Below are 25,033 nucleotides of genomic sequence, written 5' to 3'. Positions count from 1 at the left end.
CAGTGTACTTCTATGGAAGTGAATGCTTGTAAGATACCAATTCAGTCTTGCAAAACAGCCACGCACACAGATTCACCTAAAAGTCGCGTATTTCATAATGCTTCTGTTTGAATTGAAGGCCAAGTATAAAGGAAATTAGTCTGTGGGAAAAGAATAAGTTCAATACAAATAAAAATCGATCGTGTGGAATGTGTATTCAGAGGCAAAATATGCAACAACCAATCACTATGTGGGTCATGGAAGTGGCTCCCAAGGGTTCCAGCTGTGTCAGGCATGAACCTTTGCTGGATCTTGGAAAGGTCTGGGAATGAGCAGCTTAGGAAGCCAGCAGCCAGGATGAAGGGGACACTCAGGTCAGAGGCGGGAGGAAGTAGGACAATGACTACAGACCAACTGGTGTGATCATGTTTCAGTACTTTAAGAGCTAGTATGGCTGCTCCAGCGCGCTCCAGCCCCGGTTGTATGTAGGTAAACAAGGGGAGCTAGAGCCTGGGAGAGTCTAATTATTGATTTGAGATATTTTCTTTAACTGACATTCAAGTCTTCTAGAAAAGTCAAGAAAACAAATTCATATATTTATAAAATGTAATTCTTAAATCAGGAGTCAAACCAGCTCACCTGGGTTTAACTTTACTGGGTTAAATTTCTTTTTAATCAGGGCATCCATTTATCTTAACTACTCCATCCTCTGATATTTAATAGAGCATTTTATATGGAGTATAAAGAATCTGATAGATTTTTCAAAGGGCTCCTTAAATTCGATCACCAATTGTAGTTAGGTGATACATATGTAAGATTAGGATATATACTGTGCTTTATCTTGGGATCATTCGAGAATGATTTTTTCAATGTTGATTTGTTTAAATATTTACTCTATAAATCTTGAAAGTGATAAAATGTTGCCTAATACCAGCTTCCTTCTGAAGTATATGGATCCCCAAATGAAAAGACTATAAACTCACATCACTACAGTTTTGATCCAGCCTACCCCTGTGATTATTGAACAGACCTTTCACGGGACTGGAAAAGTGTTTGGGGCGCCACCTGGTGGACCTGTGAAGCTTTCGTGTTCAGTACGTGACTGTGTGGTTTAGAAAACAAATTAAATCAGTCGAGTTGGGAACAAGTTGTCCTTCCCAACAGGATTGGCAGACAAAGACATATATAAAAGTGATTCACGAAGACTTGAGCAAAGCAGCTTGCAATTTATTTCAAAGCAGGAATGAAGTCGGTTGCACACAGAGCCCCTAGGTAAATGCTCTACACCCAATGCAGTCTCAGTCTCGAGTCATTCCACTTACAAGGGGAGGCTTACTCACAATCTGTGGGAACGGCTTAGTAATTTTTCTTTGTACATTTTATGAGCTAAAGATGGAATGTTGGATAATATCCAAAGTAGAAGGAAACAATAATTTTGTGATTTATCTGCTTGGCCTCCAAACTTGCCTGGCCACTGGTCAGTGAAACTGTATTTCCCAAGTATATTTGACTCTCACAAGCCTTCCAGTGTCATGTCAGTGACCCTTCCTATAAGTCACTAGTGATCAAGATGTGAACCACCACTTAAGCACATCAACACTGGATGTAGAGCCTGAGAAGAAATTACCATTTCACTAATAATTTTTCTCTGATACAGATATTTATAACTTGTATGTTTCTTATTTGTGTTATTTCATGTTATTGATATTTAGGGCAAGATTAAGAATGCTCTTTAAATTCCAAGGAAAATTTTCTTTATACCGTTAACTCTTGATCCATGGGAATTCTCAGAGGATGGAGCATTTTAGTTACTAGAGATTTCAGGATAATTAAGGACTGAAGAAAAAGAAAAAGAAACATCAACACTTCAAAATCTATCCTACTTCCTTCCCCCAGGCCCTGATTTATCTCGTCCCATATTTCTCTCCTTTTTATCTTTTCTTTATTGTCAAAAATAATAATATTGTGACTGAAATGAAAGTTTTGATGTCTTGGGTATCATAGTTCTTCTAATCTATGATTAGAAGCCCACCTTATCTTGTAGAGCAGGAGAGATTTAGGGGAAAACGGGAGTATTCACATTCACCCTGCCCCCCACTTCCCATCCTCAGGGAGGAGAAACAAGTTTGTCACTTCTCCTTAATTCTTTTTGGAATTGTGCAGCTATGATGTTGTGGCTGGATCCTTGGTGAAATAATCCCTCCACGCAAAAAACCCCGCAACTTCCCAGAGTTGTCATGGTAGGAGATGTAGTTATATACAGAAGACCAGATTTTATACATACATATATGTGTGTGTATATAATCTCTGAATTAGTATATATATAACATATTTTCTTTCCTTCCTTCCCTTCTCTATAAAAATAAATAAATATAAATAAAACCCAAGAACAATGGGAGCCTTGTTGATTTTTCTGTTATCTTAGCTGAAGTGTAGATTTTTAGTTCCTTGCTCAATACAGTTTCTCACCCCAGAAAACAGGGCGAAGCAAAACTCAAGTGATCATAGTTTGCCCGGGATTCCAGTGACTTGGGTTCTGGATAATCGAATGTTGATTGTAAATGGCACAAAAGCCAGCATTCAAAGAACGGGAAAGCATCTTCTTCTTCTTCTTTTTTTTTTTACTGCATCGCATGCTCCTCTCCCCCCGTGTCCTAGGTCTGCAGGGAGTTCCAGCGAGGAAACTGTGCCCGGGGAGAGACCGACTGCCGCTTTGCACACCCCGCCGACAGCACCATGGTCGACACAAACGACAACACCGTAACCGTTTGTATGGATTACATAAAGGGGCGTTGCATGAGGGAGAAATGCAAATATTTTCACCCTCCTGCACACTTGCAGGCCAAAATCAAAGCTGCGCAGCACCAAGCCAACCAGGCCGCGGTGGCCGCCCAGGCAGCCGCGGCCGCGGCCACAGTCATGGTAAGTGGGGCGCGCGCGCCGCGCACCTTCCCCGAAGCCCGCGCGCCCGGAGCCGCGCCTTCCGCGCGGGCACGCGCACGCGCGCCTCGCCGCCGGGAGCGGGGCCGGCTGGCGCTCCCGCTGCTCCGCTGCCTCCGTCCTGTCGTGGTTTCCCCGCCCCGCCCGTTTCGTTTTCGTTTTGTTCCGTTCTTCCCTACTTCCCTTCGCAGCACAATAAGTAAATCCCTCAGGCGGGCGCAGGGAAGCCGGGGGCGGGTGCGAGGGCCCCTCCCCAAGCCCAGCGCGCCTCTCGGAGCGCGGACGCGGGCGGGACCGGGCTAGAAGGACCAGGGAGGCGGCCCGGAGCCGGGGAGAGAGAAGAACCGGGCGGAGGATGGACCCGGGCCGGGAGCCACTGCCCCTATTTTTTTGCTCCCCACTTCTTGTTACTTATTACAAAGGCCATGCTGCAAACTCGCTCTCTCCCTAAAAGAAAATTTATGCAGAACATCAAGTCATGAAACAGATGAAGATGGAGCTGTATGGATGGTGCTTTGAAAAATAATAATAAAATAAAAGGCCAGGAAGCTAGCCCCAAGTCCCCTGAGTTAAAGGCACAGGCCTCCCCAAGCACCTCTGGGAGCCTGTTAAAGCTCGACTCAGGCCCCCCGCCCCAGACCTTTGGGATCAGGATTTAAATTTTCAAACATTCCCCAGGTGGATTGTATACATAGTAACGTTTGAGAAGCAGCTGCCTAGAACACGCTGTTGTTCGGTCGCTAAGTGAAGTCCGACTCTTTGCAACCCCGTGGACTGCTCTTGCCAGGCTTCTGTAGTCTGGGATTACCTGAGGGCACGTGAAAGTTTCTGAGGGCAGCCACTTCCCCCAGGCTTCTTATTTGGGTGTGACCCGGGCATGCGCCTTTTCTTTTCCAGCTCCCCGGGAGTCCGTTGTGCCGCAAAGTTTGAGCACCACCAGCACAGGGTTGTAGAATTAATCTGTTGTGGTGTGGATCTCTGGCTTGACGTCAGTGTGTTTTAATGTGTGATAGACACTGGATAATCCATGAGACCTGGCGCTCATCGGGCACTTGCTGGATGGAATAAATAAATTAGGCAGTTTTCCTTGCCCTCGCGGAGCTTGGAGTTCAGTAAGTGACAGGGATAACTGTCCTCCATGACGTGATGGAAATGCATCATGGGGTCCAGCTTCTAGAACTATGAAAAAAATCAGTCCTTATTCCTTAGATAACCTGTTAAATACAACAAACCACGGGTACTAACCTTTAGCGCTGAGCCCTGAATTTATCTGAGTTATCTGAGCCTTGATTTATCTGCCTGTTACCTAGAAGTGGGTTTCCCTGGTGGCTCAGAGGGTAAAGAATCTGCCTGCAAAGCAGGAGACCTAGGTTCGATCCCTGGGTGGGGAAGATCCCCTGGAGAAGGAAGGGAATGGTAAGTCATCCCAGTATTCTTCCTTGAAGAATTCCATGGACACAGGAGCCTGGCTGGCTACAATCTGTGGGGTTGCAAAGAGTCAGATACAAGTGAGCGACTAACACAACACACACTACTTGCAGTCCTAACATCTGCATAATCAACATGTTCTTGAATCACTGAAGGAGAGAAGTGGCAGTCCTAACATCTACATAATCAATATGTTCTTGAATCATTGAAGGAGCAGTGTACCTAGAATAAGTCAATGGTAGATGACCTGGGTTGATGGAGATTAAGAGAAGAAATGCCATTACATTTATACACACCACCTGATTTCTTTAAATTGCCAGTCTACGTGCCCTTTTCCGTGCAGTTGCACACCCTTCTCATCCGAGTGCACAAAGGCTGTTAGAGTGGATGTCAGTATGTTTAGTTACTGTAGTTGCCTCGATTGTTACACTGTGCTGGGCTTGGAGTCCTGATACTTCAGGTGGGCTTGCAGCATCATCAAAGACAACCCAAAGGAATGTAGTTTCAGAACAAACGCATCAGGTTCTTTCTGACAATGACATGAAAGTTACTGAATCTGCAGTGTCTTTTGAAAGTGAGAGGCTCATTTGAAACCAGTTACAGTTGGATGAAGTCAAAGTCTTCTTACTCTAGTAACAAGATTACTCAGCACCATGAAGGAAAAATGATTATCTTATTTCTTTAGGAGAATGAATGGGTGTGATGATTGCAGCCAGAAGATATTAGTATTCCATTCACCTGGGTTCCATGCCTGAGCTCCAAGAATTTCTGTAGTGTAGTTTTTACTGTTGTCCAGGAATGTCTGCTTCTTTTGATTAATTGGACCCTGACAATGAATTCAAAGCTTTGAGTCCAGAAAAAGAGGCATCTCTTCCTTCAGAGCCTTATACTTGTCCAATACCTCTTAAAACATGGCATCATCCTCACCAGAATTTTTCAAATGTGAAAATAAGTCAGAGCTTCTCTTTGATAATTTTAACACAAAGGATATCTGGTCTTCAAGACAACAGTCTTTCTTCACACACAGACATATACACACACACACACACACCCCCCATAATGGGGCTGCACCAGAAGATACTTATTTTGAAAAAGGAAACAAGACCAGCTGCCATCAGCTAGTCACGAAAACATGTTCAGGAACTTTGAATTCCATCCTACTTGTCCATATCCCTTTCTTCTGCATTGAAGTAGCAGCTCTGGTTACTGTCATCCACGATTCTTGACTCCTCAGGTTTGGTCTTTACCTCTAAGGCCGGGCAATTGGTTCGCTTGCCTTGAAGTTGGCTTGCTCCTTGATCCAGAAAATGAAATGCCTGGCTACATGCACAGATGCTATAGAGAAGGCTCGGAGAGGGGACAGAGGATCAGAAATGTTGGTGAAGCCAGCTAGAATGGATGCTCAGTATCTGGCACATAGTAGGGGATCAATTAAAGAGAATCTGGTTCTCTGCGTAGGTGCCTAAGGATGCTCCCAAGGTTCACTGGCCTTGGGGATCTCTGAGGTCTGCTCTAAGCCTCAAGATTTTTCAATATAGGTAAACATATGGCTGCAGTCACATAATATCCTCTAAAACAGAACATCTGTGTACTACAAAGGCACATTATATAACATATAACTGTATGATTATTCACCCATACAGTTTTTAAAATACATTCCACACATATCCCTCAAAGCGTGAGACATGCAAGATATTTATATGTCCACTCCAGGAGCTGTGTGTTTCCTTGAAAAGACAAGATATTTGCATCTAGTAAAGAAACCCAAGTGAGTGGTAGAAAGAGAGATGCTCTCCGTGTCCAGCTCACTTTAGAGCTCTCAGCTTCTTTAAATTCCTAGTTTATTATAATTTCGATGGAAATTACATTCATCAAATGCAGATTGGAAAAAAGAGGACATTAGCCTTTCAGGTGATTATCCTAGGGAGAAATACTTAATATCTCTTTTTCTACTCGGAGACTTCGTTAAATGATCTTTTGTTCAAAATTTTGTTCACGAGCACCAGGCTTTAGAGACATAATCACTCTCCTAGTTAGCATATCAGAAAAGATCAACCCAAGAGTAGGTGTGTTGTTTATCTCCCAAGGACTGAAAAAGTGAAGGGAAGAATGGAATCCAGAAAGTCCAGGCCAAAATGATTTTGAGTTTAACCATCCAGTTAATAAGCTTTCCTGTGGCTCAGACAGTAAAGAATCTGCCTGCAATGTGGGAGACCCAGGTTTGATCCCTGAATTGGGAAGACCCCCCTGGAGAAGGGAATGGCAACCCACTCCAATATTCTTGCCCGGAGAACCCCATGGTCAGAGGAGCCTGGTGGGCTACAGTCTGTGGGGTCGCAGAGTCCAACACGACTGAGTGACTGACGCGTTCACTTTGTTTGATCCAGTTAATGTTAGTGCACTCTGTGAGAACAGGCTATGGAGCCTTATGTAGTTAGTATAGGCTCTTGTAAGCAAAAAAAATTTTTTATTATCTAGCAATGTAAAAATATATTGGAATAAAAAAATAAAAGTGGTGTCATGAAAGTTACATCATGGCAGACTGACATTGGAGAAAAGAATATGCAAAGCTTTCTTGTTCTGAATCTTGTTGGTTTTTTCAGATGTTCACAGTTCTGCCTGTAGAACGATGATTTTCTCTGTGATGGCCTCTATCCAGACTGCCTTCCAAAACATCTTTTCCATTGGCCATTCTAAACCTCTTCTCTCCCTACAGTCCTTTCCACTTTATTTCTAGTCCCCCGCCACCAACTCACCCTTAGCCCTTTATCTCCTGTCACTTTCATACTTTTAATCCTGAAACATCAAATGATGAAGAACAGCTCTTTATTGGCCAAGGAAAATGTCATTCATTGTTCCCATTTTAAGGGTTAAATACTATCCCATTTTCTTCTAAATGCCATACTTGTAACTCAGAGCTTTAGAATAAAACATTTTGTATTTGTTATACAAGCCTTGGGGATTTACCTATTGTGCTAAACATAGAAAAGGGGTATTTCATTTTTTTTTTTTTTTGCATTGGAGCTATTCCTTTGACTTTATTTTCATAGAATTCCATCATAAAATTTTTAGATTTCTTACAACAGTTATCAAGGAACAGGAAGATTTTCTCATCGTGGTCTAAATCAATCACTATTTATTATTATTTCAGCTGTTTAAATGAAACTATCTGCCCAAAGGATGGTTATAAGTTAAAGATATTATCTTACTTCTTATATTCCAAGCAGTTCATTGCTATTTTTTAGCTGTTTTTGCTATTTTTAGCTATTGTACCTGTTCTAGCCAAGAGTTCCACCTCTCATTAAGTGGGTTGGTCACTGATTGTAGTTAAAAGTACAAATAGAATTATTAGATAAAATTATTTTGATACCCGAGGACATCAAATACCCTTTAAAGGGTATTTTCTCAGTGTAATCCCGGTAAGTTGTTTGCCATAAATTGAATAGAAATTTCAGATGTGGTGGAAAACAGAATGGAAGATAAGTTAGTCATTAGAAACCATACGGTGGAATGAAATGGAAATTTGAGAAACCTACTCTTCAAATTCAAAACTTGTTAAGTTTGGAAGCTTACTGCATATTGCCAGATGCACACTAGCAGAGTGAAGAGAAAAATTGAGACAATTATCCACATAATTCAGACAAAAAATTAAGATCCAAACCCAAACCGTTTTGCCTAGATAATCTTGTGTTTGAATATTTTTTTGCCTGAATTGTTTGTCTCAGTTTGCCACTTCATTTTGTTAGGCTAGATCATCATTAAAACTTACGTTTATGAAAGTTAAAGACGTAATTTTTTTTTCAACTTGGATCTTATACATAGTGCATTCATTATTTTATATTTGAAAACTAACTTATCAGAAGTTCTTCAATCCTGTGGCCCTTGAAAGTTTTGCATTTTTTTCTGAAGCAATATAAAAATGCTTATGGTGTGTATGCAAGCTGCTGTTTAATTAACTTTCCTGAATTTCAAACATCTATATTTTACTCTCTTATATGCTTTTAACTAAGGTATAGTAGATGCATTTTTGCTTCAATACTAATTTAAGGTGTAATATTCATTTCTTTAGAGAACATTTTTGTTGTTGTGCATGCCTAGTGTTTTGTACGTTGTATATTGCATTCAGAATATTTTTTTCCTTCTCACCTATCCACAATGCAATGCCGTTCCCATGATGCACCTCTGCTTGCTGTTTACCTGTATGTTAATTCGCTTGAATCCCATTGGCCCACTGCCATCATGTGCTCGCTGCCTGTTATTAAAAGACTCAGTCGACTGCCAAAGCAATGAAGCGACCTCTCGAAGCATCTGTAGACCTGGTACTTTGACCTTTCACCTTTCGCTTTGCATGTAGCTTTTCAGAGAACCATCGAGATTTGTATTACTTGTAAAATATCGGTTGCAAACAATCATTATGTTTAATGAGAAAAATTCAATAAGGTGTTTAGCCATCTCATTTTCATATGTAATATGTGGAATAAATTAATCCTAACCAATTTTAATACCTTTTCCAAAAGAGTGAAGCAAATTTAAATTACTTGGCTCATAAAAAATGCTCATGATAATCCTAATTAACCTTTAAATTCAAGAAATTGCCATTTTTAGTTAAAGAAAAGAATAGGTATTAATATTCATAACACAAATGCTTCCTCCCCCTCCCCCCCTTAGAATAGTTTAACTCATTTTAAAAGCTGAAGTCATTTTTCGCTGTTGTTGCTTGATAGTTTTTCTTTTCCTTAGTTAAGATGCTACCGTTTTGGGGTTACCGAAGTCATGCTTTCGCTCGCAATAACAAGTTCTCACTCATTCGACATTGCCGCTGTTTAAATTAAGGTGCATGGCAGAGGCATCTCCTTAGCTGTCGTTTTTTAAAAGTTTGTTGCGATTGATGATCTCTGTAGACACTGAAGGCGTGTTTACTTTGAGTTATACATGTCTTCTCCGATTCTTCACTTCTAGGCCTTCCCTCCTGGTGCTCTTCATCCTTTACCAAAGAGACAAGCACTTGAAAAAAGCAACGGTGCGAGCACCGTGTTTAACCCCAGCGTCTTGCACTACCAGCAGGCTCTCAGCAGTGCCCAGCTGCAGCAGCACCCCGCGTTCATCCCCACAGGTGCGTGCCCTGGCAGTCCCAAGTCCTGTGTCCCTGTGCCCTCCGTCATGTGCTTTCTTTCTCATTCCTTTAAGCTGTTTGGTGGCATCTAGTTTGCTTTTTCAAAGGTACGATAAATACAGCCTGACACTTGTCATTGTCCTAGCTATCTAGATAATTTACCTTGCTTGGGAAGATAGCTAAAGACGGTTAGGATTCTAAAGCCAAATATTCTGTAGAGTTAAGTGACCGACTGAACCTATGAGAAGCAAATAGCAGTTAGGGCTTTGGGTTTCTCGTATTTACACGAACTGTGTAAAATTGTTTATGTAAAGAAGACCTCTTATGTGTGACAATTGAAACTTGTCATTAACCCTGAATGACCTAAAAATAGCAATTCCAGTAAATACTAACCTTTTTTTTTCTATTCCTATTCAGAGCACTAAAAAAAACAAAAACAAAAAAACAAAATGAGGCTATTCAAATTAAAGCAATCCTCTACTCATATTTTTACATCCATTCTCTCTCTTTTGCCATCCTTCTCAATTTCCACCAAGTTCACAAATATAGAAACCTCTTATCCTCAGTTTCTAAGCCAATGCCTGATAATAGTAGGTGCTAAGGTGCTTAACTCTGTCGTTCTACTAAGAAATGAATTCTATTAATCATAGAATCTTGAAGGTTAAAGGAGTCTTAGTGATCTCTGCATCCAGTTGATTGTTTTACAGATGAGAAAGCTGAGGCCCCCCAAATGTGAAGTGACTTCCCAAGGTGGCAGGACTAATGAGAAAAAGACCTAGAACCCAGTTACCCTGAGACCAGTTTGATTTACATGACATGACACCAGCCGGCCTCCGTATGTGGAGGCCAGAGTCCTCTTTTGGAGTCTGGTGTAAAACATCAGATAAAAGTGAAGAAGCAAAAATACAATACATGCCAACCCTCCTCCATGTTTTTACCCACCTCCCTGACCACAGACCTATATACATGTACAAACACAAAGAGTCACCATAAATGGCTGGGGTTTTGACCTTTTAATCTGAGCTAAACGCAGGGATAATATCTGCAAAATAAACTTTGCTAGAGGATCCAAAAAAAAATTTTTTTTAAAAGAACCAGGAGTGACTTAAGCTTTAGTGAGAAGACTGTCCATTGAATTCTTAGTTTGAAGTCAAAATTTTCATCCCGTGATAGTGACTTAAAGGTCAATATAGATGAAGAACAATTTTATCCTAAAGAAGCATACTGATCCCAATCCACTTGGGTGGACTTTTCAGGTTTCTTACCCGTTTTCTTAAATACTGTAGCATATCTGGAATTAACATAGGAGGGAGTTGAATAAATATTTCTATCCTATTCTTCATATAAAATCTATACTTTGAAATGAATTATTATTAAGAGTATTTAGATTGTAGTATATTTAGATTGTAGTAAAAATATCAACTGAGTACAGTGGTTCTTAGCGTACAGTTTTCTTAGTTTAGTTCTCTTAACATAAATAGACTCACAGACCTATAGAGTGAGTCTCTAAATCAGTAATTATCAGGGCTTCACTCTTGTCCGATTTCAGCCTTAATTGGTGACATTTAAGGGCAGTTGTAGCATAGCAGTAATAGTACTTGTAATCCACTTGAAGGCACATGTTTATAAAATAATTACTAGAAGTTAAACTTTTCTTGAGGTTCTGTGTGGTTTCTCCAAGTGTCTTATTTTATAGACCTCATCACTAGATGTTTTAAGGGAGAAAAAAATATGGAAGAATATACTGAGGGGGAAAACAGAAAAAGGCAAGTCCTTTCTGAAGACTGGGTAGTAAAGCCACCGCCATTTCCTGGGAATGCCTCTGAAACCCTGGAGCTAAGCCATGCAAAAGACTGAAGGCCTCTAACCCATACTTAACTCTTCCTCTTTTTGTCATATCACTGGAAGAATTCTCATTTAAAAATATTTCACCTGGAAACCACTTAAAGACTGCCAAAGCACGAACAAATAACATCCCTGTTTTGCCATGACCTGATTAGAGTTGGTGAGACACGTGTAGAGGGCCCAAAGGCCGTGCTGGGTGCTGTGGTTGTGCACTTCCGCCCTCTGCTGGACTCTTTAAGAACTGTTCAAATGTGTCCAGCAACCCTCTGTTGAGTGAGCTTTGGGAGCCGAACAGTGGGTCCTAGTCCACTTAATTCTGTGGTTTAGAAGTATTTACATCTGTAACATGATATAAATATCGTGAACAGACATGTGGATCTCATGCTCTGAAGCGTATTTCAACTTCTGTGAAGTTTTCACATGTTTCTTTTAAATGATGAAAGAATAATTTTATTAAAAGGATTTTAGCATAAGTCCTGGGCTTCCCAGATGGCTCAGTGGTAAAGAATACGCCTCCCAATGCAAGAGAGGCAGGAAACTCGGGTTCGAGCTCTGGGTCGGGAAGATCCTTTGGAGGAGGAAATGGCCACCCACTCCAATATTCTTGCCTGGAAAATTCCATGGACAGAGGAGCCTGGAGGGCTATAGTCCATGGGGTCTCAAAGAGTCAGATGTGACTGAGTGCACTTGCAAACACACACACACACACAGCATAGTCCATCCCTTAGTTAATTCCATAACAGAAAATTCAGTGTTTATTTTCCTGTAGTTTTTATTTCAGCTTTCTTTCTCATAGGCCACATTTTTAGCCTAATTTAAGATGACAATGATGATAATCAGTCTTTGTTAATCATTGTTGTTTTAAATCCTGCAAATTAAATGATGATGCTCAAAACTTTTTTTGATGATGCTCAAAAAAAATTTTTTTAATTGGTAAATGAAGGGCTCATTACTTTTAAATTAACTGATTTTTCTATAAATACATTAACAATTATCATAAAGATGAAACAAAAAATGTTTATGTTCTCCTGGAAGTTATGCTTTATTGAAAGGTCATTCGCAATGAAGTTTTTAATATACTGCTAAAATTCTCCCATTGATACAATGTGACTTTGAATTTTAGGAACTCTGCCTCCAGGCTGGGGAAATACTAATATAAAATATTATGCAAAATATGGGATTCTTCCCCAAACCCATGGTAATATAATTATCACCCTGGTTGATGCCCTAGCACATTGGCAGTGAGTGGGATTTTTCCTTTTTTGATAGGAATTATTTTAACCTAGTGGTTATACTTTTCCTTTGCTCTGTTAGGAAAGTGACAAAAACCACACACAAAAATAGCAGCATAATAATTCTTGACATTTCTCTGACAGGTTTATTCTGAGTTCCTGTAAGTGTTCTTATCACATTACTCTTCAGGATAGTTCTGCCAGTGGAAGGCATAATTATTTGCATTTTGCAGATGGGAAAACTGAGGCTGTGCTTATGCTGCAAAGTGGAATATATGATTTATGGACGTGTCCCGATAATCCTACTCAGAGATTGTAGACTTGAAATATTTGTGCAACTGAAGCAGAAGACATTTGAAAAGTCTTTGTTGATAGAATTAATGCCTTAGTGAAATGCTTCTATCAGGCGGAACAGAGATGGCCCACTGACTCTCACTGACTTAGTTCATTAAGTTGGAAATACAGAGTAAGGAGGACAGGGCGGTGCTAGCGCAGATCTTCCCTGATGATCAGAAACCATACTCTTACATAAGCTTCTCACACATCTTGATGAAAGATTGGTCAGTGTTTAGTGGAAACGCTATGTATATAACCACAGCAGAATGTATTTATCCTATTTAATTCAGCAAGCTGTTCTCGAACACATGGTCTGTTCTGGGTTCCAAAGGAGTAGGAGCACCCAAAGGAGTTCAGAACAAGGCAAAAGTCAAATCTCATGCAGAGCACCGTAGAGAATTGGAGAGTGAAGAAGAAAGAGACAGTGTATTTGGCCATCAGATCTACAGTAGGTGGTGGTGACAAGCGACATGCAGCAAGAAAGACTAACTTTGGAAAGAAAGACTTTCCAAAGGAGGAGAAATGTCCTTAGGACTTGGAGAGGAAAATTCTACCAGTGGGGGAAGAGCATCCCAGGCAGGGGGAAGAGCATGGATTGGGAAGAGTGTGTTTGAGGAATAACCAATTGTCCATTGTATCTCTAGTGTGACATACTGGAGAGGCTGTGTTGGTGAGGGGAGGGTGACAGTGGGGTGAAAAGGCAGAGATGGGGCTTAGAAAGAAATCAGGAGAAGAATCTGACATTGAGTAAGATAGCCACACACTGCAAAAATCATGTGTTTCAAATATTCATATCGGGCTTACCTGGTGGCTCAGCTGGTAAAGAATCCACCTGCATTGTGGGAGACCTGGGTTCAATCCCTGAGTTGGGAAGATCCCCTGGAGAAGGGAACAGCTACCCACTCCAGTATTCTGGCCTGGAGAATTCCATGGACTGTATAGTCCATGGGGTCGCAAAGAGTTGGACACGACTGAGCGACTTTCACAAAGTCTGTATCACTTTTGGCCCCATAGAGATGCTCATCACATTAATTAGGTTGAGTGTTTAAGCCACGTCCTGAACTGAGGACAAAGGATAGGCACCCCCTAGCCCAGTGTGGCTGCAGGAGCTGCTGTTGATGGTTTGCAACCCCGTGACATTTGTGTGTATTCCAGGAAAGCCCATCCATGTTGGAACGTAAAAGAATAACGTGAAATTTCTAAAGGAGTAACTTTGAATCCAGTCATAGTTGACTTTGAAATCGTTCACAAACTGGGTACTTTAATGAATTTTAGGAACAAGTTGCTCCCAACACACTCTCACTGGCAGATGAGAACATTCACTCAATTAACTGACTGCCTACTGTATACCCCATAGATGTAGACAGACATGAACCCTGCCCTCCAGAGTTTACAGCTGAAGAGGAGGGGTGGATTTCAGTGAACAGCCATATAAATGTATAATCAAAATTTTTATGAGTATAATGAATGAAAAAGTAAAGAGTTGAATAAGGTTTAAAATGGAAACTGATTTCAGTGGCATGTGAAGATAGGTAAAAGAACAAGTGAACAGTTTTTGGAAGAGGCAACATATACTTTAAGACTTGAAAATGGGATAAAGATGATTTTTAGGCAGAGGGCTTGGGAGAAGCCCAAAGGCAGGCCAAACGTGTGATGAATTTGGTTCAGAGAAATGACAGGCTAATCTGTCTGGAGCTTGGTGCCAGGGGGAAAGGGGTATAACATGAGCTGGGCAAACAGACTAGAACATGGGAACCTTTATCCTAAAAGCAATGAGAAGGCAGTGAATCATTTGCAGCAGAGAAGTGAACAGACCTCTATGGGGAAGGTTTACTCCACCAGCAGAATGGAGCCTGGACTAAATGGGGATGAGAATGGAGGCAGGACCAGTTAGGATGTTACTGCATATCCGAGCCCAGATGTCATGGTGAGAAGTGGCACTGGAGATGGACCAACAGACAAACAGAAGGTGCATTTTATAAGCAGAATTGCTCTGTCTGATTGGTGAGTTGGACCAGGGAATTTCACAAGGGAAAATGATATCCAGAAGAGCTTTCAGTTTAGGCTACAGCTGCTACATGGACAGTGATGTATCCCATCTAGCGTGTCTGGAGGTGCAGAAATGGGTGCTGTGGGAAATGCTTGGATGTATTAAATTTGAGATGCTTGTGAGATCTCCCAAGTAAAAAGTCTGGATAAGCAGTTAGATGGAATGACCTAGAGCTCAGGGGAGCAATCTGGGAGGGATACATAAATTTGGAAACCTTGAGCTTGTAGATTATATTTAAATCCTACATTGAATGATACCGTGGAATGAATGGTATACTAGAAGAAAAGTGTAGAGTAGCTGAAAAGGAATCAGTCTGAGCCCAAAAAACTCTAGTGTATAGAGATATAGAGTGTATGTGTTTTTGTGTGAGTCTCTGTCATCAGAAAATCCAGGAGAAAGAGAAAAGAGTGGTTTATTACAGAGAAGCCAAGTGCTAAATGTTACCATGACTCAGGAAGTTAGATGAAGATGGAAGTGCTCCAACTGACTGCAGAAATGACTTCGCAGTTTGAGTGGAGAGGTGAAAATGAAAGTCAGATTGGAGAGGACTGAAGAACAGATGGGGTCAAGGAAGTGAAAGTGTATGTATAGGTAACTTTCCAGAAGTTTCATTGTGAAGAAGGTTAGAAAGGTAGGGTGTCATGAACAGGATTTGGAGGTGCTTGTATGTGTTTCCAGCTGGATATATTAGCACATGTTTGCTGAAGAATCCAGGAGGAGCCCAGTTAAATAGCCTCTTTTTCTGACTAGTTATTAATATTGGCCTGATCAAAATACGACTGAGCGACTGATCTGATCTGATCAAAATACAGATCAAGCCAAAAGTCTCCCTCAGGTGTGATCAGTTCAGCAGAGAGAATAAAGACGTACACATCTCAGAGTCTTTATCTAGTGTTTCAGAAAGCAGTTGTAGAACCCTAAGTGGATATACCTACTTTGATTAAAAACTGCTTCTCTGGCAGCCACATGACACCCAATCTTCAGTTATCTAAATCCTTCCATTACCTTGATTTTCAAGGAGCTGAACCAGAAGTAGATAATTCCTTTTAATACCTTTCTTTTTTTTTGGTATTCCACAACATGCTTTATATTCATGGTCAGTTTTCTGATTCAAGTATATTAATAAGACCATCCACAGGTAAGACAGCTATTCCCAGGGAAGGACTGAAATCTAGCCCCCTCCTCGCTCCCTTCTACCTACCTAGACACCTACTTGAGGTTTCCTAGGAGTTTCGCCAAAGGTACCCCTCAGGGGTCACCTAGTAGCAACCATAACAAACCCCCTAACCCCAGTCCTGTCCCAGCCCCAGTTCTGCAGTTTTACAGAGCCTCTGCCTAAGCAGTGCTTAGTTTTATGGGAAGTCACCGCTCCTTTATCATAATGAATCTCATAATAGAAAATAGATCACACATATCCTGGTCAGCCTGTCAGGGGAACCTCTTCTACATTGAGGGCTTTCAAGCAGCAATCTAAAATTTACCCGACCCGCAACCCTTTGATTTGGAGGGTACAGAATCTTAATTACTGTTTTTATTTTCATATTGTCATTGACACAAAACATTCTACAATCACACAAGCAAACTCTTGATGCAATAAGGTCAGTGTGATCTAGTGAATACCAAACCTGACCTGGATTTTAGGAATAGATTTCTATTTCTAGCCTTACCCTTGACTCCCACGATGCATGACCTTGGAGTAGTTACTATGCCTCAGATTTTTCATCTGTAAAATACCCACTTCCTGCCTCGGAGGAGGAACTGGAGAATGTCTGTTAAGATACTGTGAGGTCTTAGAGAAAGGAGACCGCCGCATGATCACATGTCATTCTTATTCGAGTCATGTTGATGGAGATGAATCCATAGTATGAAAGGCAGCGAAGAATACCGGCTTAAAATAAGTCAGATATATCTGTGTCCGCACTGAAAATGTGAATGACTCTAAAAGACTGTGTTAACTAACCCTACTTATTTCTGGTTGTGCTTCAATCTCACTTTGAATGTTAACTCTAAACCGCTAACCTGTTTCTTTCCCTTTATTCACTTTTTTCCACCTACCATTGCATGACACGCAGGGTCAGTTTTGTGCATGACACCCGCTACCAGTATTGGTAGGTTCCAACCTTTTTTTATTTGTCTTTTATAGTGTGTACAGTACCTTCACTTGACTGAGATTTATTTCAGAGATGGTAGATAATGCTGTAGGAACTGGTAGATCTGAAGGCTTATTTGGCTTTAGAGTTAACGTTGAGGTTTTAAAATGTACTCATGTACTTAAGAAAATGACCGTTTTAATGTGACTAGAACAACCACTACAAGACATAAGACCACAAGTGCGAGTCTGCTTTTTAATGATCTGTATTTTGTTTCCATTTAGAGTTTATACGGTTTAGTGTAAGGGGGAGAAAAAGCTTACTTTATCAGAGAGGCAGGCTAATTTCATCAATGTTTTAAAGTTTCATGTGGTGTGCCTTTATCTCCTCTTTGCTGTGTGTTAGAGTTATCAGAGTTTCCCAGAAGTACTTATTTTAAAAGATTATACATGGATGTATTTTGAAAACAAATGTCACAACTGCCTTGCTTTACTATACTTTTTGATTTTGTGTTGATTTATTTGTAATGAGTATTTGTACCTTACTATTCCCATAGATGTTAACTTTTAATACATACATAAGTTATCCCCACACTTCCCAAGGCCTTGGTACAAAAATCTGTCTTAAGGACATGTGGATGAGTTCCATTTACAGTAAAGAAAAATAAATATTGGTAAAATTTGCCTATTTCACAGTGTGAAATATATATCTATTTCACAGTGTGTTAGAAATTACGTCAAGGCCATAATTTTTGTTTCACTGTTTATGGACCCAAATAAACCACAACCCCAGTAATTCCAGTTCAAACAGGCAGCCCCAAATTGACCCCCAAATTTCAATTTAACTGCAATTCATTCCAGGAAAATTCTGACTTGCCAAATTAGGCCTACATGTTGAGGTTCTGATGTTTTAGAATGATGATTAAAAAATGAATATCATATATTCTTACTTCATTTGGATATTACATTTTGCATTTTTAGAAGCACCCTTTATTATAGGCACCACAGGCTCTGAATTGGGAATGATCTATTGCTAGAAGTAAAAATGTTTATAAATACATCAACCAAAGTAATCTGCTTTGGCCTTTCTGGGAATCACTGATTATGTTTTAAAACTTCCTTTAATTGTACTTGTAATAAGCTATTTTCCCTTTTTTATTTCTCTCCCATGCTTCCTTGCTTTGCATTGTGATTGCATGCCATCTGCTGGTTTAACCCATGATGGCTTGCTGCTCTGATATTCACCATGCCAAAATACCACTTCTATTACCATAATGCTACACCCTCCTGTTCATTGCTCCCATGGTTCCCCTCCTGAAAGTACCCATGATGCACAGCGCTACGTCAGCCACTGTCTCTGCAGCAACAACTCCTGCAACAAGTGTCCCCTTCGCAGCAACAGCCACAGCCAATCAGGTTTGCTCCTTTTAAAGCTTTCTTTCACAAATCCCAAACTCTAAATGAGTGCTGATATTTAAAAAAAAAATTCTCGGTGAGAATTTTTTTTTCATGTTTATCCATCAAATTTTATTTTTTTGATTAGTTTATAGCCAGCATTTATGGACAGGTTGCACTTATTTAGAGTTAACATTTACTGCAAATAATGATGTAGCTATGTTTTGTGTTGCACTGTTTGTTTTCGTACCTAATATTGTGTAATTAACCTGACAGGCTTACATTCCTTTTAGTACAGCATTATGTATCCAGTGGTTTGTGAATTGTCACAGGGGGAAAAAAAAAAAAAAAATGAGAAAAGCATGCCCGGGGGTGCTATAAAACTGGCTGTATTTGGATTCAGTTCATTCAGACCCTGTTATCTGTTGTAGGGGAAAAGAAACATTCTCCTCTGAGGAAAGCCTCCCTTTTTCCCTTAGTGTCAAATCTGAGGTCTGAATGATTCTGGTTAACATTTCACCTTGGTCTTGTGTGCTCCTCAAACTCACTTGGTTCCCAAGTGAGAGCCAGACGGTACTGGAAGCAGAGTACCGGCCCACCGAGTTCACAAAGGCTGGATATAACCGATAAAGGGGCGTTTAATTCTTTTGGTTTAATGCATGTGCCAATAAGACCATGGATGGACTATTTCTCAGTGAGGGCCAGTTGGCTGTTTCCTGTCGCCACGGGCTGACTGTAACCCTAACCCCAGCCAACCAACTTGCAAATGTGTGCGCTCAGGGTCCCAGGAGAGGAGTATGAGCGTCAGCTCTCGCTTGCCCAGAAAAAAAAAAAAATCAACACTTGATTGCGCATGCGCTCCCTTCACAGACGTGCCGCGTTTTGTTTTTTTGTTTTGTTTTGTTTTTTAACAAAATCGACTGTACTGATAAAAGATGACAAGAAGTATAGGAAGAAGGGGTGGGGGAAGGTCCCAGGGAATGGAAGAAATTGGGAAAAATCATGTCTGGGTATAAATGGCAGATTCCAAACTCTATTCTGCAGGCGGGAAGGGCTGATTCACACTTCCTTCCTTGTTCAAGTTAATAAGCGTTGCCAGAGCTGTAGGTCTCATCACTGAAAAGACAGGTGTGAGTGCCCTTGAATGAAGAAACGAAGGCAAAGTCTGTGAGCTCCCCCCGTGTCCTCTGAAGGTGATAGAGCAAAAAGGAACAAAGGCGGGAGGGGAGAGAGGCCAGGTGGGCACTCAAGCAATGCCAGCTAGTGACGGCGCCTCAGCTCATCACTCAGCACCTCAACAAGCCAGCTTCCCTCTCAGGAGAGCCAGCTCGGCTTCCAAACAGATGTAACAAAGAACATCACATCAGTTCTTAGCTGGAGGGTTGTTTTTTTTTTTTTTTTCAAACGATAGGATAGGAGAAGGGAGAGACAGTGTGCGTCCTTCCATTACTAGATTCAAAGCTCCTCTTTTTACTTGGTCCCTCTTAGTAGGGGAACTGGAAATGTTTCTTTTATGTCTAAGTCTAGCCTTCTTGAGCTATGTTTTTGTGATTTTTGACAGAAGTTTTGCTGTAAGGTCCGTTCATAAGAAAACAAGTTTCAAGTGGAATATAGTTTTGGTTACAGAGGAATTTAACATTATATTTTATGGCAAGTTAAGCACTTTTAATACAGAGAGCTCTTTCTTGGGAATAAAAAGGAAGTCAAGATAAATACTTTGGAGTTTTAGGTTATGTCCCTTTATTATGATAAATTCTTGATCCTGTATCATAAATATTTTTGCAACCTAGTGATTTTTTTGGCCCCGTTTGGTAGAAAAATACTGAGAGATCACATGCCTATGTGTAAGCTCATGTATTTGTGTAGGGAAGAGGCCTAAGCTATTCATAAACTAAAATAAATCACTTTCAGCACAGTGTGACTGGTAAAGGAACTAATAAGTTAACTTCAATTAAGTCCAAAAAACTAAAATTACAGACCTGACAGTAGCTTCAAGAATCCTAGATTCTGTGCTTTGCAGTTTATCAGATATAATCGTTGCCGGACTTCAGTGATGACAAAGAGAAATCCTTTAGTGGCTCTTGATGAAGTTCTTCTTTCACAAGAACATAACAGAAAAAGAACTAATAGTAAGCATAAATTCTCAGATATGATACTCTTAATGTATTTTCAACAAGTTTCAAGGAGCGGAGCCACTACAAAAGAACGTGAAAATTCTTTTAGTGCCCAGGAATTCAGAATTCAGAGAGATTTCTAATGACTATGAAATGGCAAGTTTTCATCTTATTAAGATTTCACACATTAAACTTACATTGAATCATATGGATGTGAATTATGTGTTGTTTAAGCAAAATGAATCTTGTTTGCTTGCTTGTGAAAATAAGATGAGAACTGGATGGCCGCTAAGGTCCCTTCCAGCTCTTGAGAGTCAACAAGCCTGTGGTTCCTTAGCTGCCATGCTAGGCCCAAAGCATGAGATGATAGAGGTAACCATTCACTTCTCCAGGGGATCTTCCCTGACCCAGAGATCGAACCTGGGTCTCTGCATTGCAGGCAGATTCTTTACCATCTGAGCCACCAGGAAAGCCCTAAACACACAGAGAAGAAAGGGGTGCTGTTGATTTCAGAGTTCAGTGCATGATAGACATCCCTTCCTTCTCTTCACTGAGCCATCTGTTCTTAACACAAAACATGTGGGCTTCCCTGGTGGCTCAGACAGTAAAGAATCTGCCTGCAATGCAGGAGACCCAGATTCCATCCTTGGGTTGGGAAGATCCCCTGGAGAAGGAAATGGCAACCCACTCCAGTATTCTTGCCTGGAGAATCCCGTGGACAGAGAACCCTGGTGGGCTGCAGTCCATGGGGTTGCAAAGACTCAGACACAACTGAGCGATGTAAACATGCGGTAGGGTTTTCACAGTATTTTAGTTCATTGCACCAACTGTCAGTTCAAACAGTTCAACTCTCCTAGGTATTTGTAATTAGATACAAGTCATTCATAGAAGGAGAAGAGAGACCAGAACACCCCGTGACGGCTCCTCCAGCCCAGGGTTCCTTTATACGTCACCCCATGGTGAGTCAAGATGAACCAACAGATTTATAAACTCTACCCTCAGGGCTGAATCAAGATGCCAGCAGTGAAAGTTTTAACTGAACTTAGACTTGCAGTTTCAAATTAAATGACAAGAAAACCGAAATACTTTGGGGAAATAGAGAATAATGTTTTGGTTATTTAGCTCTGGGAGTAGATATAAGAACAGAAGTACAATAAGCAAATCTACCAATAGCTATCTCCTGTTTCAGTTAAGTTCTTTGGGCCTTAATATACAAGTTATACAAATAATATTATTTACAAATTATGTAGATGTACAAGATACTATTCTAAATGATTTCTCTCATATAATACATTTAATATTATATCATATATTTGATATCATATGAGAAAGAATACATACGTATAGAAGACACACAGTCTTACTATAGTGTTAACAATTATTGTTGTCCTCATTTTATAGATGGTGGACCTGAAACCAAGGTTAACTACCTTAGTCAAAGTTAAACATCTAATAAATTGTCTTGCTAGAATATACTCTTAACCACCTTGCTGTACTGCCTCTCTCTATAACTACAAATGAATGAAAGTCACTTATTCCACAGATAAAACAATCTCTAAAGTGAAACTCAGTAACAGCAAGCTCTGTTGCTTTAGGGGAAAATGAAGGAGTTCTGCTAATGCAACTCGAACCGAGGTGAATTCCAAGCTGGGGAGATGGCCTGAATCTGAGCAGAGCTTCAAGCTAATTATGTAATAGCCAAGTCATGTTTAGAAACTATATACAAGTTAATGTATATTAATTATGATATAGAACTATTTATTAATAGACTATGTAGTATTATACCCAGTGAGTAGACTGAAAATTATGAGTAATTTCTATGCAAGTAAGATGAGAACTAAAATGAGAAGTGGAAAGAAATTAGTCATTAGTCCTAGTAAAGCAGATTCAGGGGCTGCTTTTGTGTGAATCACAGCCCTGGACTTTAACCCCAGCCTCTGCTGTTCATCTCGTAAGTAGTATGAGGACAAGGGAAATCAGAAATGAAAATGCAGGTACTATACAAGCCATTCAGTTTCAGTCCACTAACAGAAGGTCAGAATGTATAAATCTACAGATGCCTATATTGACACCAATTTAATCTCAGAGTGTCCAATAAAAGAGGTGAGGTTCACAGCATAGTAGGTGGATTATCTCATTTTTTTCATATTATAAGACATTTTATTAATAAAATGAGAGTAGAGATTGATATCCCTCCAACTGGAATTATTGTGGTATTCTGCTGTGTCATAACAAAAGACCTTGATGCTGCCAAAGACTGAAGGCAAAAGTAGAAGGGAGCAGCAGAGGATGAGATGGTGAGATAGCATCACCGACTCAATGAACATGAGTTTGAGCAAACTCTGGCAGAGAGTGGAGGACAGAGGAGCCTGGCATGCTGCAGTCCACAGGGTTGCAAAGAGTCAAACACGACTGAGTGGCTGAATGACAACATCATGCTGTCATTGCTTTATTATTAGTATTTTTCTGCTTCAAAAATACATTCTGTTTCAAAGGAGGAGAAAATAATTTCCAAGTGAATATATTTTAAATCTTAGTTTCTTCATTTATATACGGAGATTATTCAGCTTACCTAATGACATCCTTGAAGGCCCAATTATATTCGAAGTCTTTCCCTGAATCCCTGCAGCTAGAATTTCTTTTCCTACCCTCTGAATTCCACAAGGACTTGATCGGCATGTCCCTTAAAGCGTCATCAGTAGATAGACGGAATGACAGCACAAATGTGCAAAGATGGGGAAGTGTAAAGCTTAGTGGAGAAAAACTAACAATCCAGTTGGTTAGAGCACTGGTGTCTGGGAGCGGTGACAGTATAGGAGTGTCGTGGAGTGTGCAAGACATTAAACGCCAGGGTTAAGGGCCCGGCCTTTACTTGGCCATTGAAAGTTTTTAAGCAGGAAAGTGAGAGGACGCAACTCTAAGAAGAGCAAGCAGGTGGATTCGAGGCAGGAGAGTCTGTGGAGCCCAGGGAGAGGCTTCAACTGGGACAGTGGCAGCTGGCAAGGGACTACTTTGTCCTGCTTCTGCCTGTTACATGGAAACTCAGTGGCTCAGTAGTAAAGAATCTGCTTGCAATGCAGGAGACTTGCAGGAGATGCGGGTTCGATCCTTGGGTTGGGAAGATCCTCTGGAGAGGAAAATGGCAACCCACTCCGGTATTCTTGCCTGGAGAATCCCATGGACAGGGAAGCCTGGTGGGCTACAGTCCACAGGGTCACAAAGAGTCGGCCAAAAAGAAATGTAAGAACGATCTCATGCTATGGCAAAACCTGGTCAAGAGATTGGGGCCAACATGAAAGGTTGCCTGCAGGAAGTTGATTTTCTGTAGGACCTGAATTCAGGGATACCAGTTGGGTGGACTCCCTGGTCAAATGCCTCCAGAGTGCTGGCTCCTAACCTGTGGCTCCTCAACCCTGACCTGAGTGAGCCCTCCCGGGTCTTTATTCAAAAGAAAGTGTCCCTTCAGATCTGGAGTGAATACGTGTTGTCTGTACGTCCACAGTTAGAGCTGTGCAGACATGTAGCGAAATGATACATCTAATTCATTCTGGGTCATGGGTCCATGCTAGGAAGACAAATTCTTACATATTGGATATTAGGAATATTTTAATGGAGCACCCCATGCACTGCTTTTAAAGCTGGTGAAATCAAATTATATTTCTGGCAAGATGTTAATAACACTAATCAAATCTCCAAAAAGTGCTGGTTGGCATTTAAAATTAGGACCTTGAGGTCTCGTCACATCTTTTGAATTCTCCTCCAAAGATTAAATCCATTCAGCTGGAAACTGGCCTTAGGAAGAGTTTGTTGAAAATTAGTTAATAACGTATTATGCATTCCTACAGCAGAAACTAGTACAATATTGTAAAGCAATTATACTCCAATTAAAAAAAATAATAATAAAATAATACATATATTCCTAGCCCTTCATTTGTTAGGATATCTCATATGTCAGAAAGTCCCCATTTTGCAAACATGTCTGGTATTGTTTAATATATATAATCATCAACTTCAGTCATATCTTACCAGACAAAATAAATACATGCAAGCAGATACATATATTATGCTTTATCAGGCTTGTTACAAAGTACTAAAGAGAGATGAGAAAAGTTTAAGAGCATCAGAGTTTACTTACTTCTCACATATAAATGTGAACACAACTTCAAAGCTATTTGTGTACAGAGTCTTGAATATCTATATACAGAGTTATAGTAAATCACCCTATCCTAACTAAGAAATCTAGAAAGGTCAGGTCATGTTTTACTTAATCTCTCGTCTCAGAAAGTTTTATAAAACATCTATTATTCAAAGCCATCTGTTAGGACTATATTCAGACAAATGTAGGAGGCATCAAACATTCCCCACTGTTCCCCACTTGACCCATTTGGAGCCTGTGTTTTTTTCACAAGAAGAATGGGTTCTGCAAGGCCCCAGTGTGGGCGAAGCGACCCCCATCAGCTCCCTCCCCTGAACCACAGCAGAGTCACCAGCCTCCCTGTCCGGATGATCCAA

General features: G+C 40.5%; 1 protein-coding gene across 11 annotated transcripts in view; it reads left to right on the top strand.

The window, feature by feature from the left end:
* Positions 1 to 25,033, top strand: part of MBNL2 (muscleblind like splicing regulator 2) — a 165,830-nt gene that overhangs the window by 119,340 nt on the left and 21,457 nt on the right. For 5 of the 11 annotated variants that reach the window (XM_025262657.3, XM_044927138.2, XM_044927142.2 and 2 more), the window contains 5 exons: positions 2,638 to 2,901; positions 8,613 to 8,666; positions 9,307 to 9,460; positions 16,996 to 17,031; positions 18,334 to 18,428. In XM_025262657.3, coding sequence (XP_025118442.1) covers positions 2,638 to 2,901; positions 8,613 to 8,666; positions 9,307 to 9,460; positions 16,996 to 17,031; positions 18,334 to 18,428 — 603 coding nt within the window. The remainder of the gene's footprint in view (positions 1 to 2,637; positions 2,902 to 8,612; positions 8,667 to 9,306; positions 9,461 to 16,995; positions 17,032 to 18,333; positions 18,429 to 25,033) is intronic. The other 6 variants (XM_025262659.3, XM_025262661.3, XM_025262658.3 and 3 more) reach the window with 6 other exon arrangements.

The sequence above is a fragment of the Bubalus bubalis genome, chromosome 13, assembly GCF_019923935.1.
Source record: "Bubalus bubalis isolate 160015118507 breed Murrah chromosome 13, NDDB_SH_1, whole genome shotgun sequence".
Taxonomy (NCBI): Eukaryota; Metazoa; Chordata; class Mammalia; order Artiodactyla; family Bovidae; genus Bubalus; species Bubalus bubalis.
The sequence above is the reverse complement of the archived record's forward strand: the minus strand, read 5'-3'. Positions and strand labels throughout refer to the sequence as shown.